This window comes from Strongylocentrotus purpuratus, unplaced genomic scaffold, assembly GCF_000002235.5.
Source record: "Strongylocentrotus purpuratus isolate Spur 01 unplaced genomic scaffold, Spur_5.0 spur5_contig_852, whole genome shotgun sequence".
Taxonomy (NCBI): domain Eukaryota; kingdom Metazoa; phylum Echinodermata; class Echinoidea; order Camarodonta; family Strongylocentrotidae; genus Strongylocentrotus; species Strongylocentrotus purpuratus.
This window is the reverse complement of record NW_022145560.1, coordinates 50,001-63,724: the sequence shown is the minus strand read 5'-3', so window position 1 is coordinate 63,724 and position 13,724 is coordinate 50,001. Positions and strand designations below refer to the sequence as shown.

Sequence of the window (13,724 nt, the reverse complement as noted above, 5' to 3'; positions counted from 1 at the left end):
AAATAACTGCACTAATTTGTTACATAATTGCATAAAATCGGCATATTTTTTGTAACTTGTCATAATCATCTATTCAAGCAATAATGCCTCAATTAAAAATCGAAATATCTGACATTATTACAGAGAAGGGTGAATGAAAATGATAGTTTTCTGGCCGCCAGAAGGACTTTAACTTTAACATTTTTTGTTAAATAGAGTTAATGATTTTCTGCTCTACACAGATGAAACTATAATTAAAATGTATACATTTTTTAAAATCCCAGATGAAGACCGCATCACTCATTGCTTTTCTTGCTGCAGTCTGCCTCCTCATGGCCACATCAACACAAGGTAAGTCTATAACTAAAATACTAATCCTATGCATATTGCACACGGGGCATCATTTATCTTACGTATGACTGCATCAGTGACATACACTGTCTTTTGACGCTCCATGAGAGAGAGTGGCATCGCACGTAGAGCGTTTGTAAAATGAACAATGCAAAAAGTGAGTTGAATTACCGGAGTATGGGCCAAAAGCTTGACGCATGCTTCATTAGCGCAGCTAATAACGCAGTCCGCGAAATGACGCCTCTAGTCCAACGTGCATAAGGATATTATGTCCTATATGGATAATTATGTCCCATGCACACAGTGTTTCCTTAACTTAAGCGAGCAAATGCAGATCCAAGGTAAAGGAAATTCAACCTTTGTAACAATTATTCCCTAAGCTGTGTGAAATTAATTAAAAAGTAAAAGAAACTGTCGCAAGTTTGAATGGTTTAAAGATAAGATCACTATTTCTGTATGAATGTCAAATTGGCAAAGTGGTCATTCGAACGCGAAGTATTTGGGCAAATTCTTTCGTTTGTTTCCCACTAAATAAAATACATATAACATAATTGTTATCCTGAAATAAAAGGGAGTGGGGTTGAGTACTTAAAGAGAGAGAACATTTTTTTTAATGAAGTCAGAAAACAACCTTCAGCATCATGCCATCTCGATCAAAGTTAAGAGCGAAGAGGACACATTCATGTTTATGTCGTTAATTCAGTTTCCAAGATGGCATTAGCACCAGCAACAAAATGGATTTTAGATGCAATGCACGTAACATGTTTGTTCTATACTAACTTTGCCCTCATAATAATTTTCCAGTTTACATCTTTTTGTTTGGGTAAAACAACTACTTAAAAATCAATGATGACATTTGTATATAGTATGGGTTGGTAAAGAGAGATCTAAGACATTATTTTATTGGCAATTACTCTGTTAGGAATAATGAATATATACATGCATATTTCTCCAAAAAAATTGTAATTATAATGATGATAAAGATAATACAGTGAAATTTCATTTTTGCGTGCATTCTAAAGATTATTGAAATGTGCCTCATAATGTAAGATTGAATCATTTAATGAATAACATAATTTTTCAGCATATCATTCTTAACTGTAAAGCTTTACATAGGAATTGATAAAAAAATATCTTACATGTACATCGTTTATCAAACCATATTTACAAGTAAATTGTTGTTAATTTTGACATAAATCAATTTAAACCTGCATGAAATTCCTTTTTCGGAAATTTTAATGCCTTTTGATGTATCAAAAATAATTATGTTTGCTTCTTTTGTGTAAACTTTGACATACATCAATTTAAATATGCCTTAAATTCATTTTCGGAAATTTTAAAGTCTTTTTTTTTATGTATCCAAAAAAAATGTTCGCTTCTTTTGTTTTTCTTTGTTATGCAAGATACCCATAAAGCATAATGACATAAACAAGACCATATTTCTAATTCTATTGTTCCTTTTTTCACTTTTTTTATAATTGTATGCATTTTACATTTAACTTGTCAAAAGGTTGTAAGTTACATTAATTTCGATAATCATTTTTTAATCTGCCAGTAACATGACAAATGAAATTTTTAAACATGATATAAATTCTTTCTTTTTATTTTGGTTTCCATTAAAGACCGATTTTTGCGTCATGATTTGTATAGAATAGTTCCCAAAATGTTATGTTTTTCTTTGATATTTCTCAGGTCGAGCTGTAGTCCGAGGTAAAGGGGGAGAGGCTCTAGATAGAGCAAAGAGGCAGACATCTACAAGCGTGGTAAGTTCTCAGAAAAATCGTAGTAATGATTTTAAAAACATATTATATGACTACAGAATTCTTCATTATTTTGTTTGCAGTTTATCAGACATTATATTGTGCCTTGAGCGTGCACCTCATATAGATCGAATTAAAAAAAATATACAGATAGGGTTTTCATGTGCAGGGACGGATCAAGGATTCTGTAAAAGAGTGCGCACTGTATCCCTAAAATTTGCTGACAAGCACAAAAAAGGGTCATCATTTTTTTAGGTGCCTTTTTACAAGAGAATTTTGTGACAAAGGGAAAAAGGTGTGTCATTCGCTTTAAATCCGTAGGTGGTTATATAGATGCAGTAAAATTAGTGTGAAAACGCAATTTGAAATGGTTTCAAGATATTATGTAAGATATTTAAACTGAAGCACTGCTTAACGTTGCTTGACCGTGGATGGAGAGGATGGGTCGTGGGGGGGGGGGGGGGGGGGGGGTGTGGAGCGTGGATTGTCAGCCGCGTCTATACCCCGAACACATTATACAATATTTTTCCTTTTTTTTTCTTCTTCTCAGTTGATAATAATTACTTTATGTTTTGTTTTTGAATAAAATCGAACGCGAGCTTATAATTATGATTCAAAGTTTATCAGAATTCATTATGAGCAACATGATTTTCAACTACAATTATTATAGAATATGTTTTGGTTATTATTTTATACCTTATGAACTAAAATGTCCAATGAAATTTACTAACTGTACATCTCTACTCCGATATTTGTTGAAAATTTCTGTAATCTAACATCTAAATACGTATCCGAATTGACCATGTTTCTTGATTGTTTCGTTTAAACAGGAAAGTACAAGTGACGAAAGTACTAGTGGCGAACCTAGTGACTCGGTAAGTTTATATTCTTTGATTTCGTCCAGCACCTGTAATTAAGTTTAAAGGGGTTAGAGAAGGGGACAAATATTACATAAATGCATATTGCGAAGGAAACAAATATTCAAATTAATATTTCATATTGTCACACGGCTACAGCCTATAAGAACGGGCCTGGATTAATATTAAATAAAAAATGCCATTATGATGTAATGTCTCTATGCGTTTCCAAATAACTTTGATACTGTTATAAAAAGTTTGGGTATGGGGTCATGAATTTGGTTCAAATTAACATATTGGAAGCATATGCGATCATACAATATTCAGTGATCGTTGTCGCGGTTGAAATCGAGACTAAAGTTATTAAATTGTAAATAATACACTCTTTATATTATGTTGTATAGGTCAAGATATTCATAAAGCTTATAAAACAATGTTTATTGACTAAAATCGACCAATTAGCTATTCCCGTTTGGAAATTATATATCACAACTACATATTCTGAGATTTTCATGGTCGCAGCTACCATTGTACGGCCGTAGGCGCTATTTGAATTTTATCAAAATTTACCGGGAGCACCGTTAAATTTTTATACTCCATTTTTCTCGAAAGCAGAAGTGTTTTAAGGGCTAGATTTTTAGTGCTTATCATACATCCACAGGGGCATCCAAATATATCAAAATTGTAAAGAATCACTATCCACCCAATTTTCAAAATTTCCCAAAACTTTGAATTACCTTTAAGCTCCGGTAACAGTAGCGCTCAGTGCATTCTAGGAATGAATCCTACCATGCAGGTACCCACTTACTACTGGGTCGAGTGTGGCAAATGTAGATGAATGTCTTGCCGCGGCGGGATTCGAACCCCGTACCGTGTGCATGGTTCACAGCCAGGAATCTTATCCACTAGACCACAACACCTTACAATGTCGGTCTCGTGGTTACATCATTTTAGAATACCGGCTTTTGAAATAAATATCATGTAATCGCATAAACCATCTCACAATATCAACTAATCAATTCAGGCTTATTGACCTATGCATTCACGTATTATGATAACAATAAACTGGGAAATGCATGTTTATTTATTCATTTGTGCTTTTACTAGTTTATCTATTTATTCATTTATTTAATCATTTATTGATTGATTGATTGATTTCGTTATTCATAATTTATTCATTCATTTATTCATTCATTTATTTATTCATCTATTTATAAATAAATTCATTCATTCATTCATTCATTCATTCATTCATTTATTTATTTATTTATTTATTTATTTATTTATTCATTCATTTATTTATTTAATTATTTATTTATTTAGTTATCTATTTATCTATTTAGTTATTTGTTTATTTATTTATTTATTTATTCATTCATTTACTTTTTTTGTTTTTGTTTTTGTTTTTTGTTTATTCATTTATTTATTTAATTAATATTTATTTATTTAATCATTTATCTTTTTGTAAAACTTTTTAATTCATTTAATCATTTATTCATACATTTATTTATCCATTTATTTATTTATTTATTTATTTATTCATTTAATCATTTATTAATTCATTTATTTAATACACGAAATTAATTTAGATGAAGTAATGATGATATCTTGTTTACGGTTGTCATTGATTAGGATTCAAGTGAAGAGAGTGAATCCGCCGAGACTACCACTGCAGCTGCAACAACGGCTGCTGCTACAACGGTTGCTGCAACAACGGCTGATGCAACTACGGCTGCTGCAACAACGGTTGCTGCTACAACGGTTGCTGCAACAACGGCTGATGCAACTACGGCTGCTGCAACAACGGTTGCTGCTACAACGGTTGCTGCAACAACGGCTGATGCAACTACGGCTGCTGCAACAACGGTTGCTGCAACAACGGCTGATGCAACAACGGCTGATGCAACTACGGCTGCTGCTACAACTGTTGCTGCAACTACGGTTGCTGCAACTACGGTTGCTGCAACAACGGCTGATGCAACTACGGCTGCTGCAACAACGGTTGCTGCAACAACGGCTGATGCAACAACGGCTGATGCAACTACGGCTGCTGCTACAACGGTTGCTGCAACTACGGCTGCTGCAACAACAGCAGTTCCATGCGCGTGCGCCGTCTAAACAACGATCTGTATTAATCCTGTATTTATTTGGGCAACTGTGATATCATATTCGGTCAGCGAGATGCTTCTATTGTTGTTCCCCATTAAATTATTATGTCTTGTTTTGCTTGATACACGATGACGAAATGATATATCAAAACGCTTGAAATGCATGATGTACATTCAATTACAATTTTTGTTAAAGGGATACGTTTCGCCTGCTCACTATATTCTATGTAGGCCAATGCTCCCCTAAAATAAAAAAGAAGCCTTTTTTAGAAAGACATTAATTTGGATCATTAAATCCCAGAGTAGCAATGTATTTTGGATATTTTTTAATTTTGTTATCAATAAACATAAATTATTGAAATTTGTTTGTATTCATTTGATTCAATGAAAAATAATAAATATATCAACTAAATGTCAAGTTAATCCATCATTGTTCGTGTGTCTGTTTTTTAAAACTCTTTTGCATTCCCATTAAGAGTAGAACTCTTTTGTGATCTTAACAATGGTTACACATTGAGTACCCATGTTTAAACTAATTGCAGATATAGTCTACCGCCATGATTGAAATACACTGCATAAACACTTTCCGTATTAAAACTGAAATTACGTTTAAAACAAATACCGTCGAAGAAAATGTCAGATCACCTAAAACATAATCTCCCCTCCCTTTGTCTGTCTGTCCCCCCCCCCCCTCTCTCTCTCTCTCTTTGTCTCTATCTCTCTCTCTCTCCGTGTCCGTGTCTGTGTCTGTGTCTGCCTCTCTCTCTCTCTCTCTCTCTCACTTTCTATCTCTGTCTGTCTCTCCCCTTCTCTGTCTCTGACTCTCTCTCTCTCCCCCCTCCCCTCTCTCTTTCTCTCTCTCTCTCTCACCGAACTCACATGAAGCTCTGAACACAATAGAATCAATAACCTTCCATTGATCACAAAAGGAACGCAAATATATCCGCTTTTATATACGCTGCGTGCAAATGACAACGCAGAAGTTTCCTTTATACGTAAATTGCGTTGAGTTGTCGATGCATAAACAGTTATATGCTAAGTTGTATCTAGGCGTACTGTATATACACGTAGTTTTACAACACAGCTTGAGTTTAATAATACTGATTTATTTGAAATAGGGTAGTTTTTTTTAATTTTCAGCTTCTGTACACCCTCTTCTCAAGGTTAAACTTTGATTCATTTCACCATCACTGAATTGTTATCAACATGGAAAGTGGAATAAACCCGGGAAATTGCCATCACCCAGCTTCAAAAATGAGTAGTCGCCATTGAAGTATCATGGAATTGTGTGTATACCATAAGCATCGACTGAATATATTCGCGAGAAAAGATTCCCGGTTCTGAACAACTTAACGCACATATATCGAACAGTTACGTCAAAGCACTTCAGGTAATAAGTAGTTTATTTAGTAATGTTCAGATTATCTGTTCTGCTATTGAAAAGAGTACATATCATTCTGTTTAAAAAATATAAAAAGGAGAAAAAAGTTTACGACTGGCTGTGGTACAAAATGTAGATAATTAATCACTTTTCTAATCGAAGAGGTATTTTTTTTATATTGCATGATCCTGCCTTTATAGAAAAAATTGTCTATACATTACTGGTAAGCCTATTTCATGTTAAATACCATAAGTAATCAACAACTCGTCGGTAAGTAAAGACTAATCTTTTGCAGACCATTTATGTACGGAGGAGCTAAACGAGTGAAATAAAAAATACTACAGCCTACTATAAAACGACAAAGTCCACAATACAAAATAAATCTTGTACATGTTGAAATGTCTCACACAAACTAATTGGGAAATATGGTCAAAATCAAGGAATAAACAATCAGGAAGAAGGTTTAAAGACCGTCAATACTACTGGGCCAGAAGGGATTAGACCACACAGCGATAATAGATATGTTCGAAAAAGTAATCCTGCCAGTATTGCTAAATTTAGAGATGAGTTGTCAGCAACTGATTGGAGAGAAGTATTACGTGATTATGATGTTGATAGCTCATATGATAAATTCTTAAATACATTCTTTTTGCTGTATGATAAAAATTTACCTTTATGTAAATGTAATAGTAGAAATCGTAGAACAACCCCTCGATTGCCATGGATTACTAATTCTATGTTGAGGTCAATAAATAGGAAAAATAAGTTGTACTATAAGTATAAGATTAGTAAATCTCAGTCTTCTCATAGGAAATATACTATTTATCGGAATACTCTTACTTCAATCCTACGTGCTGCTAAGAAGCAGTATTACTTTGCTCAATTTCAGGCGACACATAATGATATAAAAGGTACTTGGAAAGTGATTAGGAATGTCTTTAAGCCAAAGCAGAAAGCTTCTGATGTAAGTAAATTAAACATTGATGGGAATGTAGTTGATGATCCAGAAGTTATTGTAGATAAATTCAATGAATATTTTTGTAATATTGGCCAGAATTTGTCGCGTGTCATCCCAGAGTCTCAAAAAACATTTTCATTTCATTTCATTTCTTTATTGAGTCCATATAGGATAATTGTTTATATGCACATGAACAATCTTGCTTCAACATATAAATGAACATAGGAACAACATATAATTGACATTCATAGGGCCCTGTTTTAGTATACATTTGATATAATATACATGGTCATGATGAATATACATTTAAATACTCTTTCTTCTTCTTCTTCTTCTTCTTCTTCTTCTTCTTCTCTTTCTTCTTACATACCCTCCATTTTTTAAATTCTTATATACTCTAATCTAAAGTAGGTATTTTGTGTTAAAAATTATTTCTTGATATGGTATAACAGTAGAGGTACAACAGTAAAGTAAGTATACTAAAACAATATATATATTCGTGTAACATGTCAATGAGGGTATTTTGCATGGTTTTCACATTCTCTATTCTTTACTGGGTTTCATTAACTACTCTTATGGAAAGTGGTATGAATGAATTAATGCGACGACTAGTTCTTGCTTTAATAGATCTCAATCTTCGTCCGCTCCTCAGGTGTATGTACTGGTCATTAAGGGGGTGGGTAAGATCAGACATAATGGATAGGGCCTTAGATACTACTCTTTCCTTACAGACTTCATCTAGGTCAACACTATGGTTCATTATTTTGCTGGCTTGTTTTACAACCCTTCTCAGCTTTTGTTTGTCACTTTGCCTTGCATTGTTAAACCAGATAATGGAATCAAATGTAATCTTTTTTCAATCTTTTTTAGAAAACCCTAATCATAATAGTTTATTTTTATTGCCAACGACTGTAGAAGAATGATTTGATATTGTACATTCTTTAAAGAATAAGAAAAGTCCGGGTTGTGACTTTGTAATAAATGAGTTGATAAAAAATGTAATTGTTGGTATTGTACAACCCCTCGTACATATATTTAATCTATCAATGACCACTGGTGTTGTACCCATGAAAATGAAAATTGCAAAGGTTGTGCCCATTTTTAAAAAGGGTGATGCCCTTATCTTGAATAATTATCGTCCTATTTCTTTGTTGAATTCCTTTTCTAAAATTCTTGAGAAGCTAATGTATACTCGGACGATAAAATTTTGTCTAATTTTCAGTTTGGTTTCCGTGAAAAACACACTACCACTCATGCTATTCTACATTTGGTGGATAAGATATCCAGTGCCTTAGATGCACGCATGCATACAGTTGGTGTCTTCTTAGACTACTCTAAAGCGTTTGATACTGTAAATCATGATATTTTAATAGATAAACTGTGCCATTATGGTGTAAGGGGAATAGCATTAGATTGGTTTAGAAGCTACTTAAAAAACAGGAAACAGTTTGTTACTTTAAATGGAATTGATTCAGATTTGCGGGACGTCACTTGTGGGGTCCCACAGGGATCCCTTCTAGGCCCGCTTTTGTTTATTGTGTATATTAACGATTTTCAACTTTCCGCAAAAATGTTAACATTCATTTTATTTGCAGATGACTCGAGTGTATTTTTCTCTCACAGAAATCCACAAACTCTTTTGCAGACTGTAAACTCTGAGTTGACCAATGTGACATTGTGGGTTCATGCAAACAAGTTGTCTTTAAATCTTAAAAAAACTAATTATATGCTCTTTAGTAATTCCCTGAAATTATTGCCTGGAAATGTAATGTTCAATGGTGTTGAGATTGAAAGAGTATCTACATTTAAATTTCTTGGCTTGCATATTGATGAACATTTAAATTGGAAGGACCATATTAGTAAACTTTGTAAATTATTGTCAAGAAATACTGGTGTAATATATAAATTGAAATCTGTGTTCCCACTGAATATTTTACGTATGCTGTACGCAACTTTAATTTTGCCATATTTGCACTATGGTGTGCTAGCTTGGGGCAACTCGTTCAAATCTCAAATTGATAAATTATTACTGGTACAGAAAAGAGTAATACGAATTGTTTGTAATACTCACTATCTTGCGCATACAGATGTTCTTTTTTATAATAGTAGTGTTTTGAAAGTTGAAGATATTTATCATTTACAACTAGGAGCTCTAATGTATGAATTGAATGCAGGTCTACTGCCAGTGGCCTTGGCTAGAATATTTAAGAAAAATAACCAAGTTCATAGTTATTCCACACGTCAGGCGCAAGCATATCACTTGCCTCTTGTTAGAACGCAATTTGCCCTTACTACTTTGGGGTCCACTGGTCCTAGGTTTTGGAATTCCCTTGAACCAAGAATAGCGCAATCGGTCAGTATTTATGTATTTAAGCGCAAACTAAAGTTATTTTATTTGAGTCGATATCGTCTAGATTTATAGCTGTGATCAATATTTAAGAAAAATATTTACTATATAGGTCAGCATAATTCTACTCCCGTTTCTCACATCTATTCATCCGTCCGTCTTTTTTTGTTTTGTCTGTGTTTCAGTCCAGTTGCTCGTAGTTTTTTTTTCCTGTTTCTCTTGTTTAAAGCCATTATTAAGTATTTAATAGATTTTATTATACTTATTTATGTTTATATTTTTTCAGTTGTTTAGTTAGTTTAGTTTATCAGCATTTAAATGTTTGCATTATTCTTATCTGACGAGTTTGTTCTTTTAGGACATACTCATAAGCTACTCATGAGGGACCTTAAATCCACAAGCCCTGCTTTCAACCAAGGTCACCTCATCTTTCTATTGTAACGCCATATTATGTTAAACTTGTTATATTCATGTCATATTTGTTAAGTGTGTTATGAAAGAAAGATAAATAAAACTTGAACTTGAACTTGAACTTGAAGGTCACTGACAGGTGGCTATCTCATTAACTCAGCTCTCAAATAACATAAGAAAAAGAGGATCATGGGGTACCAACAGGCACCGATTAGGGAATTTTTCTATAAAGAGGGAGCAAGTAGCTACAAGTAGGACAGTGGGGCTTTAATATAAGGACACATTGTCTCATCTTTATTGATATGTTGATGACTACAAAATTGAATAAAAGGGAAAACGGGACTTGAGTGAATTTTGCTCAGTGATATAAGAACGCTTTTCCCAACCCATGCAAAGGTGTTGGCATAATTATACGTGTATCATTATTATTAGTAGTCATGTAGTAGAAGTGGTATACAGTAAATTATACAAATAACAGTAATAATAATAAATAATAATAACGATAATAATAAGGATAATAACAACAATGATAATGATGTACAATAATTGATTTGAGGCATAGGTTCCTGATATTTAAGGCCTACAAAATCATAATAATCCGAATTGGTTTCTTTTCTGTATTTACTCACTGCAGCAGGAGGATCAGAACAATATACACCACCCTGGTGATATAACCAACGCTGATGAAGTAGTGACTCCAACACAGGATGGCATCAGTACCAGACGAAATGCCCCACCCTCACGCCCCTACCCCAAACCCTCCACCACCACCACCAGTCCCGGAGTTACCCCCCTACGCACCAGTCGATCCCCAAAAGACTCCACTGCGACCTGACCTCGGCTCTCCCCCGCCTTACGCAAGTGTAGTGCAGGAGACATATACGAACAATGGGTACCAAGGTGAAGGTCGTTGTCAAGGTCAGTGTCAAGGGCAGTCACAAGGACAAGGTCAATCTCAAAGTCAACCTCAATGTCGTGTGCATTATCATAGAGGACCGCCGTTTCATCGGTGTCATGTTCATCATCACCATCATCGAAGCCCCAGTGGGGCGGGGCTCTCAGAGGCCATGCAAGAACTCGTTGTTGACCACGGTCTGTCGACGTCTTTCGGACAATACAATCAGTGCTCCCTCAACGACATGGCTGCGCCTGTAAGTCTATTCGCCTTTCTGGGGGTGTTTCACAAAGACAAAGATCGACTTCAAGTTGGACTTAAATATGGCAGGCCGTTCATACCACTGTTTACTCTCAACATTTACTGGCATTGGTCTCTCAAGGAACGTACAAAATCAATCATGGTCACAAATCTACAGAATTCGCATTTTTGATAATTCATTATTCAAGGAAAAAACCTATTTAAACATCATAATGGTAAGAGCAAACAGTGGCATAAACGGCCTGCCATAGTTAAGTCCAACTTAAATTCGATCGTAGTCTTTGTGAAACACTCCCCTGATGTTGTAATGAAGGTACAGCGATGTAGCTAAAAATGAGGGTACAGGGGCCCTTGACCCACTCAAATCAAAGGGAGGACAAAGACAGTAAAACAAAAGCGAGAAAGAAGAAGGGGAAGGTTAAAAGAAGATGACAGGACTCCTAGAAAATCCCCTAGTTGATGGCTTTCTTAATTCACTTTCACTCCATCTAGTAAGATTGGTGCCCCCCCCCCCTCCCCTCTCCCACTGAAAGGCCGGTCTCATGCTAATTCACTGTATAAACACAATATTCATAGCAACAATAGGCCGCATATGTTTGACTTCCTATTTTCAAATGCATACTGAAAAGCCGACACCGTATTCTAAAATTAGGAAATGACAAACAAAATAGTTAATACATCTTCAAGATTCAGGAAATAGGGGGAGGAGGGGGGGGGGGGGGGGGTAAGTAAACAACCACCCTCATTTGCGCTCATTTGTCTCATTTTTGTCATGGACCTATGCCTTTCGTCATTTTGTGGTTGAAATAATTTTTTCCAGATCTATGTTAGAAATTAATGTTACAAATTATGTTTAGAATACATTGTCATATTTCTGTTTGAAACTCGTATTTTGTTCTTGAAATATACTGTCGTTTGAATTTCATTTTCAAATTACAGTCAAACCTGTCTATAGCGACCGCCCAAGGGAAACACAAACAGTGGTCTTTGTAGACAGGTTCCTTATGATGTTTCAATGAGAAATCATTTTCAAGGGAACAAAAAATGTGGTCTTTGTAGACAGGTTTCTTTGTAGACAGGTGGTCAGTAAAGCAGGTTTGACTGTATCTCAACCCCTTTTCTCTCTCTCCCCCAACAGATGCGATACCCGCAGCATGTAACGATTATCCGCGATAGCCAAGTCGGTGCTGAGATCAACACTCACTGTCTGATCGGTTTTGCTACCTTTGTGCTGTGCTGCTGCTGCGTGCCTTTTGGAATGGCAGCGATGATGAAGGCACTGGAGGTGAGCATGATGGCTGAAATGGCGTTGCTCTGTGGAGATTAGGGGGAGGGAGGGGGCGGGGTCCGATCAAAATATAGATAAATGGGAAAGAGGGAGAGGAAGGGTGGAGAGAGAGAGAGAGAGAGAGAGAGGAGAAGAGAGAGAGAGAGAGGAAGAGATTGAAGGAGGGGAAAGGGAAGAGGGAGAGAAAGAGAGATAGAATATATAATTGAATGAAATTATAAACAAATAAATAAATAAATGGGTAAATAATTAGATTAATAACATATTGAATGAATAAATAAATAAATAAGTAATAGATAAATTGATGATATTTAGATGAAGAATGAATGAATGAATGAATGAATAACAAGAAAGAAAATAAGTATAGATAGAAAGAAAGAGAAATTAGAGATTCAGCGTGTGCAAGGCCTAACGTCTTATCGTCGTCTCATGTTTTCCCTTTCAAATTGAACTGAGCAGAAAAGTTCTATTAGTTTGTCCCGCTGGTCAAAAAATGATTAGGAATAATGACATTACGTTGATTCTATATTTCGCTTGCAGGTTCGAACCCGACTACAAACTGGAGACATCGTCGGGGCCAGGACGGCGGCGTCATCATCCAGGATGTGGGCTGGCTCGGGGCTTCTGATCGGGGCCGTATTTGAACTCTCCCTCATCATCTATATTTTGTACATTTAGAGGAAGAACCCACTTTAAAAAATAATCTGTAAACTCAAGATTTACAAAATATGGTTATACAACAAACAAGCGCAGCATATCATAATTGATAACAAATTATTTTCGACAAAGGCTACGTTGAGAATTAATAATACTTCTTAAATCAGGCCTACTGTTTGTAGACATCAGAAAACCTTTTTGCGAAAGCAATTCTTTTTTAAAGCCCCACTGTCCTACTTGTCGCTACTTGCTCCCTCTATATAGAAAACTTCCCCAATCGGTGCCTGTTGGTTCCCCATGATCCTCTATTTATTATGTTATTTGAGAGCTGAGTTGATGAGAGAGCCACCTGTCAGTGGAGGTCACTGACAGGTGGCTATCTCATCAACTGTGTGGTCTAATCCCTCCTAGCCACACTAGGTGTCGATAAGCTTTAAATAGCAGGTGCGTCGCAATAAACATGTTTACTGT

At 35.3% G+C, this 13,724-nt stretch overlaps 2 protein-coding genes across 2 annotated transcripts; both read left to right on the top strand.

Annotated features, from left to right (window-relative positions):
* Positions 1 to 3,725: 3,725 nt before the first annotated feature.
* Positions 3,726 to 5,398, top strand: LOC115928076 (endo-beta-1,4-glucanase D-like). Its single transcript, XM_030994773.1, has 2 exons — positions 3,726 to 3,743; positions 4,580 to 5,398. The coding sequence occupies exons 1-2, from the start codon at positions 3,726 to 3,728 to the stop codon at positions 5,063 to 5,065; spliced, it is 504 nt and encodes a 167-aa protein (XP_030850633.1). The 3' UTR covers positions 5,066 to 5,398.
* A 712-nt stretch (positions 5,399 to 6,110) lies between these two features.
* Positions 6,111 to 13,551, top strand: LOC115928148. The gene is made up of 4 exons (XM_030994949.1): positions 6,111 to 6,445; positions 10,787 to 11,303; positions 12,447 to 12,593; positions 13,137 to 13,551. Exons 2-4 carry the CDS (start codon positions 10,860 to 10,862, stop codon positions 13,272 to 13,274), a joined length of 729 nt encoding a protein of 242 aa, XP_030850809.1. The 5' UTR covers positions 6,111 to 6,445; positions 10,787 to 10,859; the 3' UTR covers positions 13,275 to 13,551.
* The last annotated feature ends 173 nt before the right edge of the window (positions 13,552 to 13,724 follow it).